The sequence below is a fragment of the Pan paniscus genome, chromosome 2 (assembly GCF_029289425.2).
Source record: "Pan paniscus chromosome 2, NHGRI_mPanPan1-v2.0_pri, whole genome shotgun sequence".
In the NCBI taxonomy this organism is placed as follows: domain Eukaryota; kingdom Metazoa; phylum Chordata; class Mammalia; order Primates; family Hominidae; genus Pan; species Pan paniscus.
Genome location: NC_085926.1, coordinates 136,374,404 through 136,395,233, shown reverse-complemented (window position 1 = coordinate 136,395,233; position 20,830 = coordinate 136,374,404). Strand labels below are relative to the sequence as shown.

Genomic DNA, 20,830 nt, shown 5'->3' with positions numbered 1-20,830 from the left:
ACCTCAACATAATAAAAGCCATATATGACAAACTCACAGCTAGTATCATACTGAAAGGGGAAAAACTGAAAGCCATTTCTCTAAGATCTGGAACACAACAAGGTTGCCCGCTGTTTTTCAAAATAGTAGTGGAAGTCCCAGCTAGAGCAATTAGACAAGAAAGAAAGAGCATCCAAATTGGAAAGGAAGAAGTCAAATTATCCTTATTTGCAGATGAATATGATATTTAGAAAAACCTAAAGACTCCACCAAAAAACTAGAACCCACACATTCAGTAAAATTGCAGGATACAAAATCAACATACAAAAATAAGTAGATGGCTGGGCGCGGTGGCTCATGCCTGTAATCCCAGCACTTTGAGAGGCTGAGGCGGGCGGATCACAAGGTCAGGAGATCGTAGCCATCCTAGCTAACATGGTGAAACCCCATCTCTACTAAAAATACAAAAAGAAATTAGCCAGGCGTGGTGGCAGGTGCCTGTAGTCCCAGCTACTCGGGAGGCTGAGGCAGGAGAATGGCGTGAACCCGGGAGGCGGAGCTTGCAGTGATCCCAGATCGCACCACTGCAGTCCAGCCTGGGTGACAGAGCAAGACTCCGTCTCAAAAAAAAAAAATAATAAGTAGACTCTGCCTCTCCCTCCCCCTCCCCCTCCCCCTCGTCTCGACGGAGTTTTGCTCTTATCGCCCAGACTGGAGTGTAATGGCACAGTCTCAGCTCACTGCAACCTCTGCCTCCCAGGTTCAAGTGATTCTCCTGCCTCAGCCTCCTGAGTAGCTGGGATTACAGGCACCCACCACCATGCCCAGCTAATTTTTGTATTTTTACTAGAGACTGGGTTTCACTATGTTGGCCAGGCTGGTCTTGAATGCCTGACCTCAAGTGATCTACCCACCTCAGCCTTCCAGAGTGCTGGCATTACAGGCATGAGCCACTGTGCCAGGCCAAAAAATAAGTAGACTTTCTATAAGCCAGCAATAAACAATCTGAAAAAGAAATTGGAAATTTACTCTTGTAAATCCCATTTACAAGAGTCACAAATACAATTAAATAGGGATTAACTGAACCAAAGATGTGAAACATCTCTACGATGAAAACTATAAAACACTGATGACAGAAATTGAAAAGGACACCAGAAAATGGAAAGATATTCCGTGTTCATGGATTGGAACAATTAATATTGTTAAAATATCCATACTACCCAAAGCAATCTACAGATTCAATGCAATCCCTATCAAAATACCAGTGACATTCTTCACAGAAATAGAAAAAACAATGCTAAAATGTATTATGGAACCATAGAAGACCCAGAATAGCCAAAGCTATCCTGAGCAGAAAGAACAAAACGGAAGGAATCACACTTCCTGACTTCAAATTATGCTACAGAGCTATAGTAACCAAAACAGCATGGTACTGGCATAAAAGCAGACACATAGACCAATGGCACAGAATAGAGATCACAAAAACAAATCCACACACCTACAGTGAACTCATTTTTGATAAGGGTGCCAAGAAGACACACTGGGAAAAAACAGTCTCTTCAATAAATGGTGCTCAGAAAACTGGATATCCATATGCAAAAGAAGGAAAATAAGCCCCAAACTCTCACCTTATACAGAAATAAAAACGAATTAAAGACAAATCTAAGACGTCAAAACTATGAAACTACTACGAGAAAACATTGGGGAAAATCTCTAATACATTAGCCTGGACAAAGATTTCTTGAGTAATATCCCACAAGCAGAAGCAACCAAAGCAAACATGGACAAGTGAGGTCACATCAAGCTAAAAAGCTGCTCCACAGCAAAGGATACAGTCAACAAAGTGAAAAAACAACGCACAAAATGGGAGAAAATAGTTGCAAACTACCCTGTTGTGGGAAGTCAGGGACCCTGAATGGAGGGAATGGCTGGAGCCTCAGCAGAGGATATAAATTGTGAAGATTTCATGGACATTTACCAGTTCTCAAATAATACTTTCATAATTTCTTACACCTGTCTTACTTTAATCTCTTAATCCTGTTATCTTTGTAAGCTGAGGATGTACGTCACCTCAGGGCCACAGTGATAACTGTGTTAACTGTACAAATTGATTGTAAAACGTGTGTTTGAACAATATGAAATCAGTGCACCTTGAAAAAGAACAATAACAGCGATTATCAGGGAACAAGGAAAGACAACCATAAGGTCAGACTGCCTGCAGGGTCGGGCAAAATAGAGCCATATTTTTCTTCTTGCAGAGAGCCTATAAACGGACATGCAAGTAGGGAAGATACCGCTAAATTCTTTTCCTAGCAAGGAATATTAATAATTAATACCCTGGGGAAGGAATGCATTCCTGAGGGGAGGTCTATAAATGGCCGCTCTGGGAGTGTCTGTCTTATGCAGTTGAGATAAGGACTGAAATACGCCTTGGTCTCCTGCAGTACCCTCAGGCTTACTAGGGTGGGGAAAACCCCTGCCCTGGTTAATTTGAGGTCAGACTGGTTCTCTGCTCTCGAACCCTGTTTTCTGTTGTTTAAGATGTTTATCAAGACAATACGTGCACCGCTGATCATAGATTTTTATCAGTAATTCTGCTTTTGCCCTTTGCCTTGTGATCTTTGTTTTTGCCCTTTGTCTTATGATCTTTGTTTTTGCCCTTTGCCTTGTGATCTTTGCTTTTGCCCTTTGTCTTGTGATCTTTGTTGGACCCTTATCAGGAGTTTTTGATTTTGTCCTTAGAAGCATGTGATCTTTGTTTTCCTTTTTGCCCTCTGAAGCATGTGATCTTTGTGACCTACTCCCTGTTCTTGCACCCCCTCCTCTTTTGAAATCCTTAATAAAACTTGCTGGCTTTAAGGCTTAGGTGGGCATCACGGACCTACTGATATGTGATGTCACCCCTGGAGGCCCAGCTGTAAAATTCCTCTCTTTGTACTCTTTCTCAGCCGGCCAACACTTAGGGAAAATAGAACCTACATTGAAATATTGGGGGTGGGTTCCCCCGATACTACCCATCTGACAAGGTGTGTCCGGAATTAGTGGGTTCTTGGTCTCACTGACTTCAAGAATGAAGCCGCGGACCTTCACGGTGAGTGTTACAGCTCTTAAGGTGGCGTGTCTGGAGTTTGTTCCTTCTGATGTTCGGATATGTTTGGAGTTTCTTCCTTCTGGTGGGTTCGTGGTCTCGCTGGCTCAGGAGTGAAGCTGCAGACCTTTGCAGTGAGTGTTACAGCTCTTAAGGTGGCGCGTCTAGAGTTGTTCATTCCTCCCGGTGGGCTCGTGGTCTCGCTGGCTTCAGGAGTGAAGCTGCAGACCTTCGCGGTGAGTGTTACAGCTCATAAAAGCAGTGTGGACCCAAAGAGTGAGTAGTAGCAAGATTTATTGCAAAGAGCAAAACAACAAAGCTCCCACAGTGTGGAAGGGGACCCGAGCGGGTTGCCACTGCTGGCTCAGGCAGCCTGCTTTTATTCTCTTATCTGGCCCCACCCACATCCTGCTGATTGGTAGAGCCGAGTGGTCTGTTTTGACAGGGCGCTGATTGGTGCGTTTACAATCCCTGAGCTAGACACAAAGGTTCTCCACATCCCCACCAGATTAGCTAGATACAGAGTGTCGACACAAACGTTCTCCAAGGCCCCACCAGAGTAACTAGATACAGAGTGTCAATTGGTGCATTCACAAACCCTGAGCTAGACACAGGGTGCTGATTGGTGTGTTTACAAACCTTGAGCTAGATACAGAGTGCCTATTGGTGTATTTACAATCCCTGAGCTAGACATAAAAGTTCTCCAAGGCCCCACCAGAGTAGCTAGATACAGTGTCAATTGGTGCATTCACAAACCCTGAGCTAGACAGTGTGCTGATTGATGTATTTACAATCCCTGAGCTAGACACAGGGTGCTGATTGGTGTGTTTACAAACTTTGAGCTAGATACAGAGTGCGATTGGTGTATTTACAATCCTTGAGCTAGACATAAAGCTTCTCCAAGGCCCCACCAGACTCAGGAGCACAGCTGGCTTCACCCAGTGGGTCCCGCACCAGGGCTGCAGGTGGAGCTGCCTGCCAGTCCCATGCCGTGTGCTGCACTCCTCAGCCCTTGGGTGGTCGATGGGACTGGGTGCCGTGGAGCAGGGGGCGGCGCTCATCGGGGAGGCTCAGGCCACACAGGAGCCCATGGAGGGGGTGGGAGGCTCAGGCATGGTGGGCTGCAGGTCCCGAGCCCTGCCCTGTGGGAAGGCAGCTAAGGCCTGGTGAGAAATTGAGTGCAGCGCCAGTGGGCTGGCACTGCGGGGGGACCCAGTATACCCTCTGCAGCTGCTGGCCCAGGTGCTAAGCCCGTCATTACCTGGGGCTGGCAGGGCCAGCCGGCTGCTCCAAGTGCGGGGCCCGCCAAGCCCACACCCCCCCAGAACTCCAGCTGGCCCGCAAGCACGGGCCCAGTTCCCACTCACGCCTCTCCCTCCACACCTCCCTGCAAGCTGAGGGAGCTGGCTCCGGCCTTGGCCAGCCCTGAAAGGGGCTCCCACAGTGCAGTGGTGGGCCGAAGGGTTCCTCAAGTGCCGCCAAAGTGGGAGCCCAGGCAGAGGAGGCGCTGAGAGCGAGCGAGGGCTGTGAGGACTGCCAGCATGCTGTCACCTCTCAAAGGGATTAATAACCAGAATATATAAGCTGTATGTCCAAACACCTCTATAGGAAGAAAATCTAATCCAATTAATGGGCAAAGGATTTGAATAGACATTTGTCAAAAAAGAAGTGATAAATGGCAAACAGGCATATGAAAATGTGCTCAACATCATTGATCATCAGAGAAATGCAGATCAAAACTACAATGAGATATCATCTTACCCTAGTTAGAATGGATTTTATCCAAAAGACAGGCAATATTAAATGCTGGTGAGGATGTGGAGAAAAGAGAACACTTGTACACTGCTGGTGGAAATTTAAATTAGTACAACCACTATGGAGAACAGTTTAGAGGTTCCTCAAGAAACTGAAAATAGAGCTACTGTAAGATCCAGCAATCCCACTGCTACATATCTACCCAAAAGAAAGGAAACCAGTATATCAAAGAGATAACCTGCACTCCCATGTTTGTCCACAATAGCCAATATTTGGAAACAACTTAAGTATCCATCAACAGATGAGTAGATAAAGAAAATGTGGTACTCATACACAATGGAATACTATTCAGCCTTAAAGAGAATGAGATCTTGTCATTTGCAACATGGATGGAACTCGAAGATCATTATGTTAAGTGAAACAAGTCAGGCACAGAAAGACAAACATCACATGTTCTCATTTATTTGTAGGATCCAAAATCAAAATGATTAAATTCATGGATGGTTACCAGAGGCTGGAAAGGATAGTGGGGGTGAGGGTGGAGGGGAGGTGGGGATGGTTAATGGGTATTTAAAAAAGTAGAATGAATAAGACCTACTGTTTGATAGCCCAACCGGGTGACTATAGTCAAAATAATTCAGTTGTACATTTTAATATAACTAAAAGTATAATTCGATTGTTTGTAAAACAAAGGATAAATGCTTGAGGAGATGGCTACCCCCATTTTCCATGATGTGATTGTTACACATTGCAGACCTGTATAAATATATATAGGTATATATATGCGGGTACATATATATACCTATGTACCCGCAAAAATTGAAAATTAAAAATTATTGGCAGTATCAAAGTTTGCATGTATCTCCAAAAAAATTATTACAGGAAATTGCTGTGAGACTATTTGGAAAGAAATGTAATTTAAAAATTAATATAAATTTTGTCAGCTGGCTTAAGAGCCTGTGGTTAAGACTTAGTTTAAAACAGAAATTTTCATACTCTTCTTCAGAGGGCTAGGGCTTTATTGAAGGTGCCTCAAGGGCCAGGATAGTGCCACTAATAGAAATAGCTTTAGGCTTTCCCTATCGGATCCACTTTTATCCAATTTTTATTATTAAAAATAAGAATAGTGCAGTTAACAATATTTATTTAAAATGTAAAATGTTGATTTTAAAAGTTTTATTGATGTATCCTTGACATATAATAAACTGTACATATTCAAAGTATACACACAATTTGATAAGTTCTGATATATACTATACACCTGTGAAATCATCACCACAATCTAACAGACATACTCATCATTCCAAAAGTTTTCTTTGCCCCTGGTAATCCTTCCCCACCTTCTCCCCTCCCTCCTATTATCCTGACTTTTATCACTTCCTTGGTTTTTTTTTCCAAATACCTCTGCCACTTTTGTGTGTCTGTATATGCCTAAACCAATGTAGTTTTGACTGTTTTTATAAAGCTGGAATCATATTGTGTATATTAAAAATATTTATTTCGTTCAGTATTACGTTTGTACTGTGCATCCATGTTGTTTTTGTTAGGTTCAGGTCATTTGTTCTCATTGCTCTATAGTATTCCATCTATGAATATTCCACAATTCATTTGTTCTACTAGAAGTTGGCATTTGGGTCATTTTCAGTTCTTGGCTACTGTGAATAGTACTGCTATCAACGTGCATCGTCATACACTTGTATACAGGTTTTCTAGAGTATATATCCAGAACTGAGATATATACAACTGGGTCATAGGGGAAACAAAGGGGAAATGTGTATAGTCACACAGGCCATGTACTACTGTACAACTTGAGGCAGTAGCATTTCTATAGATAACAACGTGAATGAAGCTTCTGGAGGTGTACAGAGTGGTGACTTTGGTAGGGAATGTTATCTTCAACTTTAGGAGAAAATGCAAAACTACTCTCCAAAGTGGTTGTACCCATTTATACTCCTCCCACAGCAATGCATGAAACCTCCCACTTTTCCACATCCTTTTTGCCAATGTATAGAGCTATTATTGTCGTTTTAATATTATTTATTTCCCTGATGATCACTAATGAAGTTAAGCAACTTTTCCTTTGTTTATTGGACTTTTGTATGTCATTTTTGAAGTGCTTCTGTGTCTTTTGCCCATTTTTCTATTGGATTAACTTAGTAATTTGTAAAAGTTACTTATATATTCTGGACATGAGCACTTTGACAGCTATATGTGTTACAAATGTCTTCTTCCATTCTGTGACCTATCTTTCCATTTTCCCGTAGTGTTTGTTTTTGTTTTCTTGTTTTTTGGTTTTTTTTTTTTGAGACATGCAGTGGCAGGATCTCGGCTCACTGCAACCTCCGCCTCCCGGGTTCAAGTGATTCTCCTGCCTCAGCCTCCTGGGTAGCTGGGACTACAGGCGCGTGCCACAATGCCCGGCTAATTTTTTGTATTTTTAGCAGAGGTGGGGTTTCACTGTGTTAGCCAGGATGGTCTCCATCTCCTGACCTCGTGATCCGCCTGCCTTGACCTCCCAAAGTGCTGGGATTACAGGTGTGAGCCACCGTGTCCGGCCCTCCCATAGTGTTTTGTTTGTTTTTTGTTTTTTAAAGAGATGGGATCTCAGTCGGGCGTGGTGGCTCATGCCTGTAATCCCAGCACTTTGGGAGGCCGAGGCAGGCAGATCACGAGGTCAGGAGATCGAGACCATCTTGGCTAACACAGTGAAACCCTGTCTCTGCTAAAAATACAAAAAATTAGCCTGGCGTGGTGGCACGTGCCTGTAGTCCCAGCTACTCAGGAGGCTGAGGCAGGAGAATCACTTGAACCCAGGAAGCGGAGGTTGCAGTGAGCTGAGATCATGCCACTGCACTCCAGCCTGGGTGACCGAGCGAGACTCCATCTCAAAAAAAAAAAAAAGATGGGATCTCACTGTGTTGCCCAGGCTGGCCTTTGAACACCTGGGCTCAAGTGGTCCCTCCCACCTCGGCCTTCCAAGTAGTTGGGACTACAAGTGTGTGCCACCGCACCAGCCTATAGTTTATTTTTATGAACAGAAGTACCTAATTTTCACGGAGAGATGTGTGGTCTTTTAGTTAGTGCTCTTTGCGTGTTATGAAATCTTGCCTTAGTCACAAGTTGTGAAATTATTCTCCTATATTATCTTACAGCTGTATAGTTTTGCTTTACACAGTCTAATATACCTGGAGTTGATTGATTTTTGAATGTGATATGAGTAAAGGACCATTTCGTATTTTCTCACATGAATATCCAATTGTCCCAGCACCTTTTATTGAAAAGTCTATCTTTTCCCTTTGTTCACAGTGCTACCTCTGTCATAAATTGAGTATATGTGAATGGGTCTGTTTCTGGGCTCTTATCTGTTCTTTTGGCCCAGTTGGCTCCCTGCACTAGTACCATTCTGTCTTAGTTATTACAGCTTGAAAATGAACTTTGGTGTTGAGTAGGCGGCTTTCTACCTTTTGTAGTTCCATGTACATTGAATCTGCTTATCAAGTTACACACACAACCTGTTGATTTATTGGGCTTTCATTAAACATATAATTTGGAGAGAAATGGCATTTGTTGGGTTTTCCAACCTCAAACGTGGCATAGCTGTCCATTTTAGGTTTAACATTTATTTAAAAAGTTTTAGTTTTCTTATAGGGGTTGTTGAATGTATTCATATAGATTGATATTTTTATGCACTTATTTTCTCTTAGGGAACAGAACTACAGTTTTTTTTAACATTGTATCAAGCAAGCTTGCTGAAGACTTTCTGGTTAATTCTAGCAATTTAGATTATCTTGGATTTCATGCTCATGATCATATCATCTGCACATAGAAGTTTTGGTTAGATGTACCTATTTTTGCCCTATTACTCAGGCTGCAATACATTGTTGAATAGAAGTGGCAATAGGGAGCATCTGTTTCTTAATATATTGTTTGCTGCCATTAATATAAACAGAAATCTAAATGATTCTTGGATGGATCTTTTAATCTTTTTACTTTCAACATTTCTGTTTGATGTGAACCTCTTATAAACAGCATATAACTGCTTTTTACTTTTGACATTCTAGATTTTAATAGTGTTGTTTATTGTAATTACAAATATATTTAGACGTAGCTTGACCATCTTTTGTATTGTCTACTTATGTCTTTGCTTTCCCCTCCTACTTTTTGCAGGGTTGATTTTTCTTTATAACCTTTTCTTCTTCACTGCTAATTTGGAAGTTGTGTATATCAACTTTATTGGCTTTCTGCTATTACTCTATTTTCATAGTTATCTTGCAATTTTGAATACATACTTAGGAGACAGAAACCACATTGCACAGGTAACCAAACATGAAAAACTTAACCACCTTTTACTGGTTAGCAATTCTTGTATTTACTACTAAACGGGGTAGAAGTGGACTCTAGGGGATACAGAATAGCAACTTCGGGATGCAGATCCTTACCCCCAGGGGTAAGGGAGAGTGAACAGGAAAGGAAGTTAGAAACTAAGTGCCTCCCTACCAGGCTGAGATTTAGATTTCCTCTGGCAGCCATAGGACCATGCAACCCACTTGTGGCTAAGAAACTTGCCAAAAGGTGTTGCCTGCTGATAAAACATGAAGGCCATGGTTCTTAGGGCATGAGCCAAGGGTAAACTGTGGGGGTACTTAGGTGATTGAGAACAGCTCTGTATGCCAATTAGCTAGCAGCCATGGAAAACATCAGAAGAAAAGCCCCTTCTTCCTGCTATAGAGTGTCCTTCCATCGCCCCCTATTGGCAAAGCCAAACATCAGCCTGCTGGGAAAGCAGCAAAGGAGACAGACGTCAATTTGAAGCTGAGAGGTAATGAATTAGTGACTCACACAGAGTTATATTTTTAAGATGAGTATCTTTAGCTTCCTAAATAAGATATGGTCTTGAATACTTACTTTCTTAATCAGCCTAGCTGCCCTTCTTAGTTGTTAGTACTAACATTTTAGTTCTACTATGTTTCTGAACGCTTGCAAAAATCTTTGGTTATTTGTTTATATCTTGTGAACAATCATCAAAACTTGCTTAGGTTTGCCAACGTATTTTATGGATTTCTTTGCTTTCCACTGCTTCTCACATGCTATTTCTGCCTTACTGGTACATTTTCCTTCTTGCTGAAATATTATCTATGGCTATTTTTCAGTTTGATATTCCTGTGTACTTTATATTTTTTTTAAAGTCTGTTTTTGTTTGTTTCACAATTTTTGCCCGTGAGTTTCCCTTTAGTGACAGCCATCTGCTGCAGTTGTCGCACATGTGCCCTGGATGGGAGTGGCAACCCTGTGGGGCCAATTTTATGGTTGCCTCCATCAAGGCTTCACAGGCTTCCAGGTTCTAAACCAATATTCACATTCCGTCTTAGGTTTGGGGGTTTCTGTACCAAGATGATGTTAACTTCAGACCCTATGCTCCTGCATATTAGCTGATTGTTTCCACCCACTGCTGAAAACCAATTCTTGTCCTCAGTGGCAGCCAAGGTATTAACAACTTTTCAGGCTCCCTGCCCCTCACACAGTGCCTATATAACCTTGCCTCCTGTCTGCTGTGTACTAAAATTCTGGTTCCCTTCAACATTTTAACTCCTCTTCAGACCATCACCAGGTACTGTGTTGCCTGACACAGGTAAAAACGGTTCAATTGACCACGTTTAAAATAAATGTTTGTGGTTTAAGTTTGGAAGAAGAGGGGTAGGTTTTCACTTATCTGCCGTTTTAAGGTTGCTAATGTTTCGATGTACATATGATACATTCCCTTATTTCTCTGGTGCTTCTCCATTTTCAAGGCACTTGTCTATTTAGGGGGCAATTAGAATGCCATCATAAGGTAGACAGGGTAGGCATCAATGCTCCATTTTATTATGAGAATTTGCCATTTAAAATAGAAACCTCAGCAGAAACGAATTTCACCATGCATCTTCTATGTACTTAACACGGTCTTGGATGGTGAGGGTGAAAAACAATTCAAGTAGCTTGAATTGTTCCCTACTGTTCAATTGGAGAATAAACAAATATTAAATACCAAATACAATATAAGTAGCTGCTTAGCATGTAACCTTAGCAGATGCCTAATCAACATTTCTTAAAACTTAGTGTTATAAAGGCTGGGAACTATTAAAATGGAAAATACTCAGTATCAACAGTAAATGCTACAGGCAGTGGGAAGAGTCCATTTCACTATGGATTGACTGACTTAATAGAGGAAATAGGTTTGAGACATGACTTGAGTCGGCAGAGCACAGTATTTGGACTATTCTGGAATAGAACATCTGCATGTGAATCAGATGGCAGAAAACTGGAATAAGAGTAACATGACAAAACTTTGTTCTCGAATGTTGCCCTGCTTCAGAAAAGTGGCAGTGAAGGCAGAAGCAGAGACAGAAAACTGACAGCAGGTAGTGTCGTCTGTGTTGGTAAGAGAGAAGAGGAGGTCCAGGAATGTTGGAGGGGATGAGAAGTATATTTGGTCTTGTAAAGTCTGAAATGTAAAAGAGGCGCTTGTTTAAGCATATAATTTACATATTTTGCTTTTAACATGTTATTTAGGTGAACCAACCATCTCTTTAGAAAAGTTGAATAGCCTAAACTTATCTGAAAGCTTCCTTTTCTCTGATGGTGACACTCTTCAGCAGTCTCCAGTGCTTTGCTATGAGAGTCAGACACAGACCTGGGTTTGGAACTTGGTTTGCATTTTCCTATGGAAATAATGCTACACGCTGGAGTTTGGCCCTTAGACTACACAAGAGTATTTAACTCAAGGTATTTAAGTATATCAGTATAACATTTTTGCCAGTAGGGAAATACATTTTTAGCTCCAGGTCAAATAAAAGAACAAATATCCAGGCATACAAGTACCACAGGTGGCAGCCAGAAGGGCTTTGGCAGTGTTAGCTCTTGGCAGTTTTGAGTTGGGTCACTTTCTATTTCCATAAAAAAGTGACTTCCCTTTGGCCAGTCACTGCCCAGGAATGTGGTAGTGGCTCCAGAAACAGACCTCCCCCAGCCCCTATGCCAGAGGCAGGACACTTTCTGGTACATACATTCAGGTAAGTCCTAAATCAGATGGTATATAATTATCTACTAAAAAGTGGCACTTGTTTAAGTATATAAACACTGAGGTTTGGATAATTTAGTAGGCACAAATATAACATTTCTTTCTGGACTTGAACAAAAAAATCCAACCAAAAAAAGTAGTTCTTGCTTTTAAATAACCTCTTCCTTATGCTATTCAGTCATGGAGTTAAATTCCGCACAAGAATTATATGTATATAATTTCAAGTGGTTGTTCTGATTTAAATGACAAAATATACATATATTGGATGTAAGTGATCCAAAGGAAAAAATATATACATATATATACATTTTAATATAAAGGTGAGTGATAAGAATTCTCATCATCAGCTTCTGGGCTGTCCATTTGGAGTCAGCTCATACCTGTAAGACAGTTAGGTTTGGACTTAACGTTAGTAATGACAGTGTGTTGTGGTAACAGGACAAACTGCCTAGTCCTGCCTGCCTGGGCCTCTGTAAGACCAGCAGAACCTGTCTCTCTGTAAGTTGGCCAGCCAGGGTTCAGGGTTAAGGCTAGAGTTTACAGGTGTCTTTTAGGGTATCAGTGAGAGCTGCAGGCAGTAAAGCCTTAAATAAAGGTGTTCATCTCCCTCCCTTCTTGATAACCAAAGGAGCTGAAACAGTACTGAAAAGGGAAAACTGTCTTGAATAGCAGGATAACAGTGATAAAATGAAAGGGCACACTTACCATTGTGAAAAGCCCTTAATCAGATCTTCTTTTGATAAGTCAATCAGTACCTAAATAATCACAAATAATTAGTTCCCCTCCAAAACACTGCATTAAGGAAAGAAATTGGGATAAGGCGAATTGATCATAATCTCCTTGGTATATCAAATATCTCTTGTACTTACTTTTCCTAACTCCTTTCTTCTGTGTGAGCCAAGTGGCCTACTATTTTTCACTGCAACATCTAGTGACCTCTTCTTTACTTCTTCCATGGGAACAAAAAATTCAAATCTTTAGGAAGCAAAAAGGAAGTGAGAATTACGCATTTCATTCAGTTTTCTTGAAAATCTAAAGTGCTTCATCCATTTCCCTACTAAAACAGAAGGTACAGACTATTAGGAGCACCTAGAGCAGGACTGGCTCATAACTACTCACGATGTATCATTATTACAAATAATCACTGTCCAGTGTTGTTCACAAAATCCAGAAGTATTAAGAGGCTGTTTGCCTAGAAGTGCCTCAGACTGCTGTGGCTTAGTTTGCATCTATCTTTCTCCAATTCTACCTTTGCTACCACTCTTCTTTTTGAGACGGAGTTTCGCTCTGTCGCCCAGGCTGGAGTGCAATGGCGCAATCTTGGCTCACCGCAACCTCCTGGGTTCAATCAATTCTGCCTCAGCCTCCTCCCGAGTAGCTGGGATTACAGGCATGCACCACCACACCTGGCTAATTTTTTGTGTTTTTAGTAGAGATAGGGTTTCACCATGTTGGTCAGGCTGGTCTCAAACTCCCGACCTCAGATAATCTGCCTGCCGCAGCCTCCCAAAGTGCTGGGATTACAGGTGTGAGCCACCACACCTGCCCCTGGCTACCACTCTTTTAGCTGGCCCTCCTCACCCTGAACAGTACCTATTCATAGGACCACCTCAACCCCCTTCTCAGTTTTTTTCTTACCAGCTAAGGGCTAGAACACTGAACAGTTAGGTTTGCTACAGTTGCATGGAAAACAAACAGTGGCCACCTCCTATGGAGTAAGGCAGAGGAAACCTCTTACTTTTAGGTTTATTTTTAGGGTGGAGGCTGCCAACTCTGCCTTCCAGATAGTCCAGGCTTATCTTGCTGTCATACTTTTGAGAATTAGTAACAGATTTAGGTTTGTCACAAAAGTCAAAGTCAAATGTTAAACCTCTTCCCTCATATATTCCCACATAATTTTTTTTAATCCCTTAGCCACGTAGTAGCTACCACACCACAATTTTGACATCTTTTTATAATTATGTCAGAGCTCCCTTTGAAGGCAAAATCTCTTACTTGTGTGGCTCTAGAGTATAGGATGCTGCCTGGCATAAAGCATTCAGTAAATGTTGAATGAATAGTCTCTCTTCCTCATACCCTTTTCTTGATACTGATGAACTCAAAGTGTAGCTCTTGAAGGAACATAATAGTTCTTAGATATGGCCCAAAGAGGACTCAGTGTAACCCTTTTTAAAAAAGTTATTGGCCAGGAAAATTATGAGATGTAATATTTTCCTAAGCTGGCTAGAAATGTCTTTTTAGAACCCTGAAGCAGAAGGTACACGCTGATGAGATTCAGACTTCTAAGAATAAAAATATTTGGGATGAGACTTGCCACCACTGGCCCATCAAAAGCAATTAATGTGATTAGAGTCACCCTTGTCCCCAAGGACACAGGTGGACAAGCCTTTGTGGAGAAGGGGAGGGTATCTCCTCTACCCATCACCTATGTTTTGTTGCAGGAGGGAAGACAGGCCAAAGAGCTGCAAGCTTTAGAGGAAACTTTAGGTCCTCAGGCTCAAGGAATGTTTAACTGCTGGAATTAAAACAGATCAAAAAAATATTTGAACATTCAAATCTTTTTACTACCAGAGAGACTTCATTTAAACAGAAAGAGTAGGGAACATTCCATATTCAGGAACACTTTAGCCTCTATGAGCAGTAAATGTAGGTGGCCATTTTGATAAACTTCTCTGGCACTCCATTTTCCCCACTAACGTACAGAAGCTTCATGAAGTCATAGACTATGTTGTCTTGTTCAGCCATAGCCCCTTCCAGCATCTGGCAGGCTGCCAGGCAACATAACAGGTACTCGGCAAATACTTGAATGGGTGAGGCACTCTAGGCAGGCCACCAGCCCACTTACGTCTCATCAAACAGGGGTTCCAAGGTCTTCCGCTTCACTGAAGTCTTCTTACGACATGCCCACTTCCTTTCTGGCAACAAGTAGACACGGACGTAGGGATCAGCTCCACTGCTGGTACATGGTGTTAGGTTTCTGATTTGGTGTCAAAGACATTAGGGAAAAAAAGGGGGGGGCCCTGGTTTTCAAACACTGAAACATTTGAGAGTTGCAGTGTTTGAGAGTTTCAAACACTTCAAACATTTGAGAGAAGGCCATATTAGCCATTCAGCATTAGATACGCTTGAGGATAAAAATGCTCAGTGGTCCTGATGATCAAAAGTAATAGTCTGTAGAATTTAGAGGACAAAATATCAGATGCATGGTTTTGATAACACGCATCTTTATAATGCTTGGAGTAGAGCAAATACTTTCCTTCTAAGGGAAGTTTGAGATTCTCACTTGGAAAATGTACTGGCTACTAGCCACTCCAGACAGTCTTGCAGTGGTTGCATCTGAGCAAAGCCCTTGGCTCTTGAGCCCATCAGCATCACTGAAGAATGATGGCCAAAGTGCCCCTTTGAGGACTTGATTACAGTGTTCAGGCCTTCAAATCTCATTTTTCCCCCAAAGTGTTATTTATCTTGGGACTATGTGCCCTTTTCATTGCTCTGAGTGTCCCTACTCTGATTTATGGTCACCTGATGCTCCCAAAGGACCTCCCTGGCCCTAGAATCCCTTTACCTGCAGCCATTGATTAGCACGCTGAGGCAGCGCCGCAGACACACATAGCGCACTGTGAGCTGAATCTCGCCCAGCTGCCGTCGCCTGAGGTCCCCACCTCTGTAAAGAAAGAGCCCATCACTTCTGTCGCCATAACAAGCATTGGCCCTCTTCCGCCACCCCCAAAGACAAAGAAGCATTCCTGCTTGAGGAGTATAGAGCCATGTAGGATAATAATTCACAGTGAGTTTACTTTCAGATGGAATTCAGTTCCATCCAGCATTCATGTATAATTATCCTACTTCGTAGTAGGAAGAACGGGAACCCTGAAGTGGAATCTGCCTTTGTATCATGATTCGTTTTGGGACCTTGGATGAATTTATTAAACTTTTATGATAGTTCCATCTTGTAGGGTTATTGTGAAGGTTGAATTAAATCAGGTAACATGCTAAGCCCATAGTAAACCCTTCATAAATGACAGCCATTTATTACATAATTCTACATATTAAGCTTTCCATGTCATCCCAGTATAACTCAATGGTTCTGCTGGAAGGGACCTTACCAACCAGAGTCCAGCATCTATTTTATAGTCAGTACGCAGCTAGAGCCATAAACAGCCTGTTTGGCTCTCTCTCCCTTGTCCTGTGTTCTTTCTACCACACCATGCTGCCTCTTAGGAAGATATTTTGTGAAAAAACAACTTGCACAGAAATGTAAGTTCATATCTACTTTTCCATCCAGCGAGGTATTTTTCATACAGGCGATTTTAGAAAAGATTAAGCAGAGAGGTGCATACTCAATGTTGAGGCTGATATCTGCCAGGTCAAAGCAAGAAGAGGCCAAGGAGTTGAGCGAGGACATGCTGGGAGCCAGCCTCTTGGGCGGCCATGCGAATGGGGAGGCAGGGCATTTCATGGGTCTGGGTGACTTGATGGGTCCTGGAGAGTGGGGACCTGGGACAGTCAGGAAGATGGTGGCTGGACTCTTCTTCTCCCCGATGGGCTCACAGAACCTTTTGGCACTGTCCTTGCCTTTAGGCTCTGGGCCTGTCTCTTGGGATGTGGGCTCAGTGGCAACGGTGGTAGCACTGGTGGTGGTTGTGGTACTCCTGGATGCGTCCTTAGTATCAGAAGCAGGGTCTGGGGGACATGGCAAATCTGTAGGGTCTTCTTCCTGAGGTTGGGCTTTGGGACCCTGGTTGGTAGCCACTTTCTTGATGAGCAGAGGGCCTTTCTTTAGGGCTTCAGGTCCTGTGTATGGGCTCCCCAGCTCTCGTTCCTCCACTTGCAGGAACTGCAAGCAGATAAGAGGGTGGCTTATGAGCTGAGTCACCACTTCCACAACCTCAGCCATTGTTTCCCGTTCCCCCTTTCCCCTCAGTTGTGAATTATAAAGACCCTTCCTAGGGAACTTCCATTTCCAGTAATACATATGGTGTTCCAAATATTCTGAAAAACTTGTTAGAAATGCCAAATAAAATGAAGCAAACATCCTTTGAAATGCATAGCCAAATTCACAAGAAAATAAGGATAATTCTGTTAAAAAAAGAAAAAATCTGAAAAATAAGTTAAGCTTTCCTAGGGTTGTATATCAACCTTGGAATTCAGGGAGTTAGAAGAGGCTGTGAGGCTAGGAGCTGAAGGGAAGACCCATGAAGGTGGGATCTCTTTAGTTAAAAAAGTAGTTTAGGATAAAAATTATTCGGCCTACCAACAAAGACTGATGACAAGAACATGTGTTTGTCACAGCCTGTACTCTGGTTGAGGGGACAAAGTCTTTCCTAATAACATGGCACCTCATAGGCCTGTCCTCATATGAATTTTGAGTATAAATATGAGGTACCTATGGGATCTTGAAACCCAAAGTTAAGAAATATACACAAAAATGGACTCAAGTTTGTAATGCACCTGAGGTACTGAGCTGCAGCAAAAGCAGAAGCTCCTTGGAAGAGAACAACCTCAATCCAGGTCATAAAGGAACACTGAACATATGTTTGCAATCCAAGTTATAAAACAGAAATGAGTCACCATCAAAAAGCATCAACAGACAAACATCAAAATTTAACTCCCAAGATCTTCAAATAATAGTACATATTAATACATTGTAACATATTTTCAAATGACCAAAGATGGAATATAAACATGAGAAGATAATAAAATTCTATGAGAAAATACCAAATAGATTTGGAAAAGATAAAAATAGAAATGAAAAATCACCATTGAAAAAACTATGAACAGGTTAAACAGCAAACTAGGCATAGCCAAAGAATTAGTGGCCTGGAAGATAGCTCTGAGAGAATTAGAATGTACCACCATGAATACAGAGAAGGGAAATATTTAGTTGAGGTCAAGAGACATGGGGGATAGATGAGAAGGTACATTATAGAAAATTCTAGAGAGAGGAATTTAAGAAGAACGGAGGAGAGGCAATATTTGAAGAGCCTGTATCTCTTCGAATATTGACTTGCTCCCATTCAGTATTTCAAAATTGATGAAAAACATGAATCCATCTCCTGGCTTCTTCCAGGCACACAGCAGGTGCTTAGTGCTGGGGCAGTACACCTTGCTCCACTGCCAGAGCTCTATTCCTCCCCTCCCCCAGGGGACCGGAGAGATTTACCCGAAGCACCAGCCTCATGGAGATGAGGCTGTCCAGGCCTGAGTGGTCCAGCTGAAAGCGCTGCTCAAGAGTGAGGTCAGCATAGGGGAGGATCTGGCACAGGGGGACCTCCAGCATTCCCAGAGCACACTCCTGGTCATCATCAAGCACCTGGGCAGTGGTCCAGTCACAAAACAAGAGGATAACCAAGCCCCACCACTCCACTACTAGTATCTGAGCCCCAGCCAAGTTTGGGTTTACTTCAGTCTGTACTGTGCTTCTATGGGCATCTGGTCCTATTCTGAAAACTAGAATGGGATCAGGCCAGACCTGGTCCTTGTCTTCTGTCAGGGAAGATAGTGACTCAGAGTAGAGGCAATTATGATCTGTATGAGCTAGTCTGTTAAATGCCCAGAGCCAGGGGGCTTTGGGGACTGATGAGCTGTGCTGCTCTCCAGGCAGGGCTCAGGGCCCTAAAAGATCCCAGCTCTACCACTTGTTGGTCATGAGATCTTGGACAAGACATTGTTTTTGCCTCTCTTTGCTTACTCTACAGATCTTTTGTGAAGATTAAATGAAATATATATTTTTTAAAGTACACCATTATTAATGTCCTGTGTAGATAGGCTACTCTGGGTACTGTGTAGCAAATATAAAGACCCTTTTGCAGGGAAAGTCAAGGGACTTGAGGATTTATCCTCCCACATCCCCCTATACAGTGACCTCAGGCACTAGCCTTAAGGAGATGAGGCCTTGTGGGGCCTCAGTGTCCTCTCTTACATACAAGGGGCTGACTTTAAACACTGCCAGGAGAACCTGCTCAAGGTGCACTTCAAGTTTCCCAGCCCGCCTGGCTTAGAAACCTCTTAACTCTGTTTCAAGAGCCCTTCTTCCATCAAACCTTCAGATAGAGCCGCTCAGTGGCCACATTGTGCACAAAGAAGGAGAACACCTGGCTCCACACAGGGTCCTTGTTGTGGGGACAGGTCTGGGAACAGAAGAGGGAGAGATCATTGAAGGGTTAGGTTGGGCAGAGCTGGATACCGGCACCCTCTGCTATCACTCTGACCACCAGGTACCATTGGGAACCTTACCTATATGCCCTGGGATCAGACCCAAACACGCTACAGCTAGTGGGAGGCACTAGGACGGGACAACAACACTCAAAGGCAGGGAGTGGTTTGCCAGGAATTTTTACGGGGGAGCTGAAAATCATATTGGCCTTAGAGCTCACTTCAGGAGAGGAGAGGCCAACAGGATTTCTGCTGCTGGACTGAGAAAATTCATGATTGGTGGAAAGGACACGGGCTTCAGAACCATGCCCAAGCTTGAACCCTAGTTCTGTGTCCTTGGTCAAGTCATTTATCTCTGATCCTCAGATTCTTGAATTATAAAACTATTTTGTGAGGTTATTCTGAAGACTAAATAACATCAAGTGCCTACTAGGCATTCACCATAAGTTAATTCCCCTCCCTTTTGCCTCTCTCCCTGAGAAGGGCTGGGTCCTTGTTTCCTTACCCCAGGGCTACACACCAAGCTGTCTTACCTTACTTGTATGTGTCTTCTTGCCTACAGATAGTTTGACATAGGAAGAAGGGTCTTTGCTGACCTTGTTCTGTGAGGAATCAAATCCATAACAGTGAAGGTGGCATAGTCAATATCAGCTTGAGACAGTCCTACCCCCAACCCCCAGGAGCATCTGGGGAAACTGGGGCCACCCAGTTACTTCTCTTTGAGAGAAAGCTACTCTAATGCCCCAGTCCCCCTGGGCTGTCATTACTGTGCAAGCCCCAGGACAGGACCAACCCCAGAAAGCAGTTCCAAGTTAAAAGACCAGAAGCCAGAGCTGGGCCTGGCCAGGCACAGGCTCTCGTTCCCTGGGGCTATGAAAACAGCGTGGAATCTGGCTCCTTCTCTTAGCTGTGTGACCCAGAAAATGGTAATAAAAATGAATGACACAGTCATCATGAGACTCAGGGATAACAAATGTGGGGGATGAGTTGCCAAGCCTAGTGCCTGGCACACAGTAGACTCCACAATCAGCACCTCTTGTTATCCCCAGGCTGTGTGTGCACAGACTGTGGCCCAGAAGACATGGGGTTGTGGTTACTCTGGGGAGAGAAGCTGTGATTTGCCCTCCCTGCAGTTTTTAGCCACATACTCACTCACTCACTCTGGCAAACCTGGAGAGTTTTTTGGCTCGATATTCACCATTCAGGTAGTCAAAAGGGTTTCTCTGCAGCACAGGAATAACGGGGTTAAAGCAACACAGGACAATTTGAAAGTGATGGGCACTTTGTTGCGTTTGTGTGACACTCTGGACATGTCACCACTCACCGGCAAGTTGCAGGCACTCTCCAAGAAGACCACGAGAATGGCAGTGGAAAGGCCACCATGGTCCTGCAAACAGACACAGACCCTCACTGGGTACTCCCAGCAGCAGGACAGAAAGACTGATTTTGGAGAAGCCTACTCATGGCAGAAGAAAGCCAGCTAGCCTTCACACTCCAGACTAGCTGCCGGAGGACCTCTCACAACCTAGCATTTTGTTGAGGTTAAGACTATAACTGGTGCATGACAGATTCAAGTTAGACACTGAGTGGATTTCCCTATGAACTGGGAGGACAGGCATTGACACAGAGTTCTAAGGACCCCATCATCTAAAGATGATGGAGATGCTCAGAGGACATTTGCTGAGAGCTATCAGGAGCTGCCCTGTGTGGAGACGGGCTGAGTGACATGTTCTTCAGGAGGTGAGCAAGAAGGGGGCATCATCTCCCACCCTTCCTCCACCTGCACACATCTGGCA

General features: G+C 43.0%; 2 protein-coding genes across 10 annotated transcripts in view; one reads left to right on the top strand and one right to left on the bottom strand.

The window, feature by feature from the left end:
- Positions 1-20,830, top strand: part of CEP70 (centrosomal protein 70) — a 134,729-nt gene that overhangs the window by 106,992 nt on the left and 6,907 nt on the right. The window lies entirely within an intron of this gene.
- The window catches only part of ESYT3 (extended synaptotagmin 3), a 43,850-nt gene continuing 33,682 nt past the window's right edge, over positions 10,663-20,830 (bottom strand). For 3 of the 8 annotated variants that reach the window (XM_024928414.4, XM_063602955.1, XM_034957486.3), the window contains 11 exons: positions 20,359-20,421; positions 20,195-20,257; positions 19,568-19,636; positions 18,923-19,009; positions 18,043-18,192; positions 16,220-16,716; positions 15,445-15,543; positions 14,725-14,856; positions 12,749-12,854; positions 12,585-12,634; positions 10,663-12,259 (listed from right to left, as the gene is read on the bottom strand). In XM_024928414.4, the coding sequence (XP_024784182.3) occupies positions 12,223-12,259; positions 12,585-12,634; positions 12,749-12,854; positions 14,725-14,856; positions 15,445-15,543; positions 16,220-16,716; positions 18,043-18,192; positions 18,923-19,009; positions 19,568-19,636; positions 20,195-20,257; positions 20,359-20,421 (1,353 nt within the window). In that variant the 3' untranslated portion in view covers positions 10,663-12,222. Of the gene's footprint in view, positions 12,260-12,584; positions 12,635-12,748; positions 12,855-14,724; positions 14,857-15,444; positions 15,544-15,985; positions 16,717-18,042; positions 18,193-18,922; positions 19,010-19,567; positions 19,637-20,194; positions 20,258-20,358; positions 20,422-20,830 lie in introns of those variants that run through there. The other 5 variants (XM_008976054.5, XM_008976055.6, XM_055110534.2 and 2 more) reach the window with 5 other exon arrangements.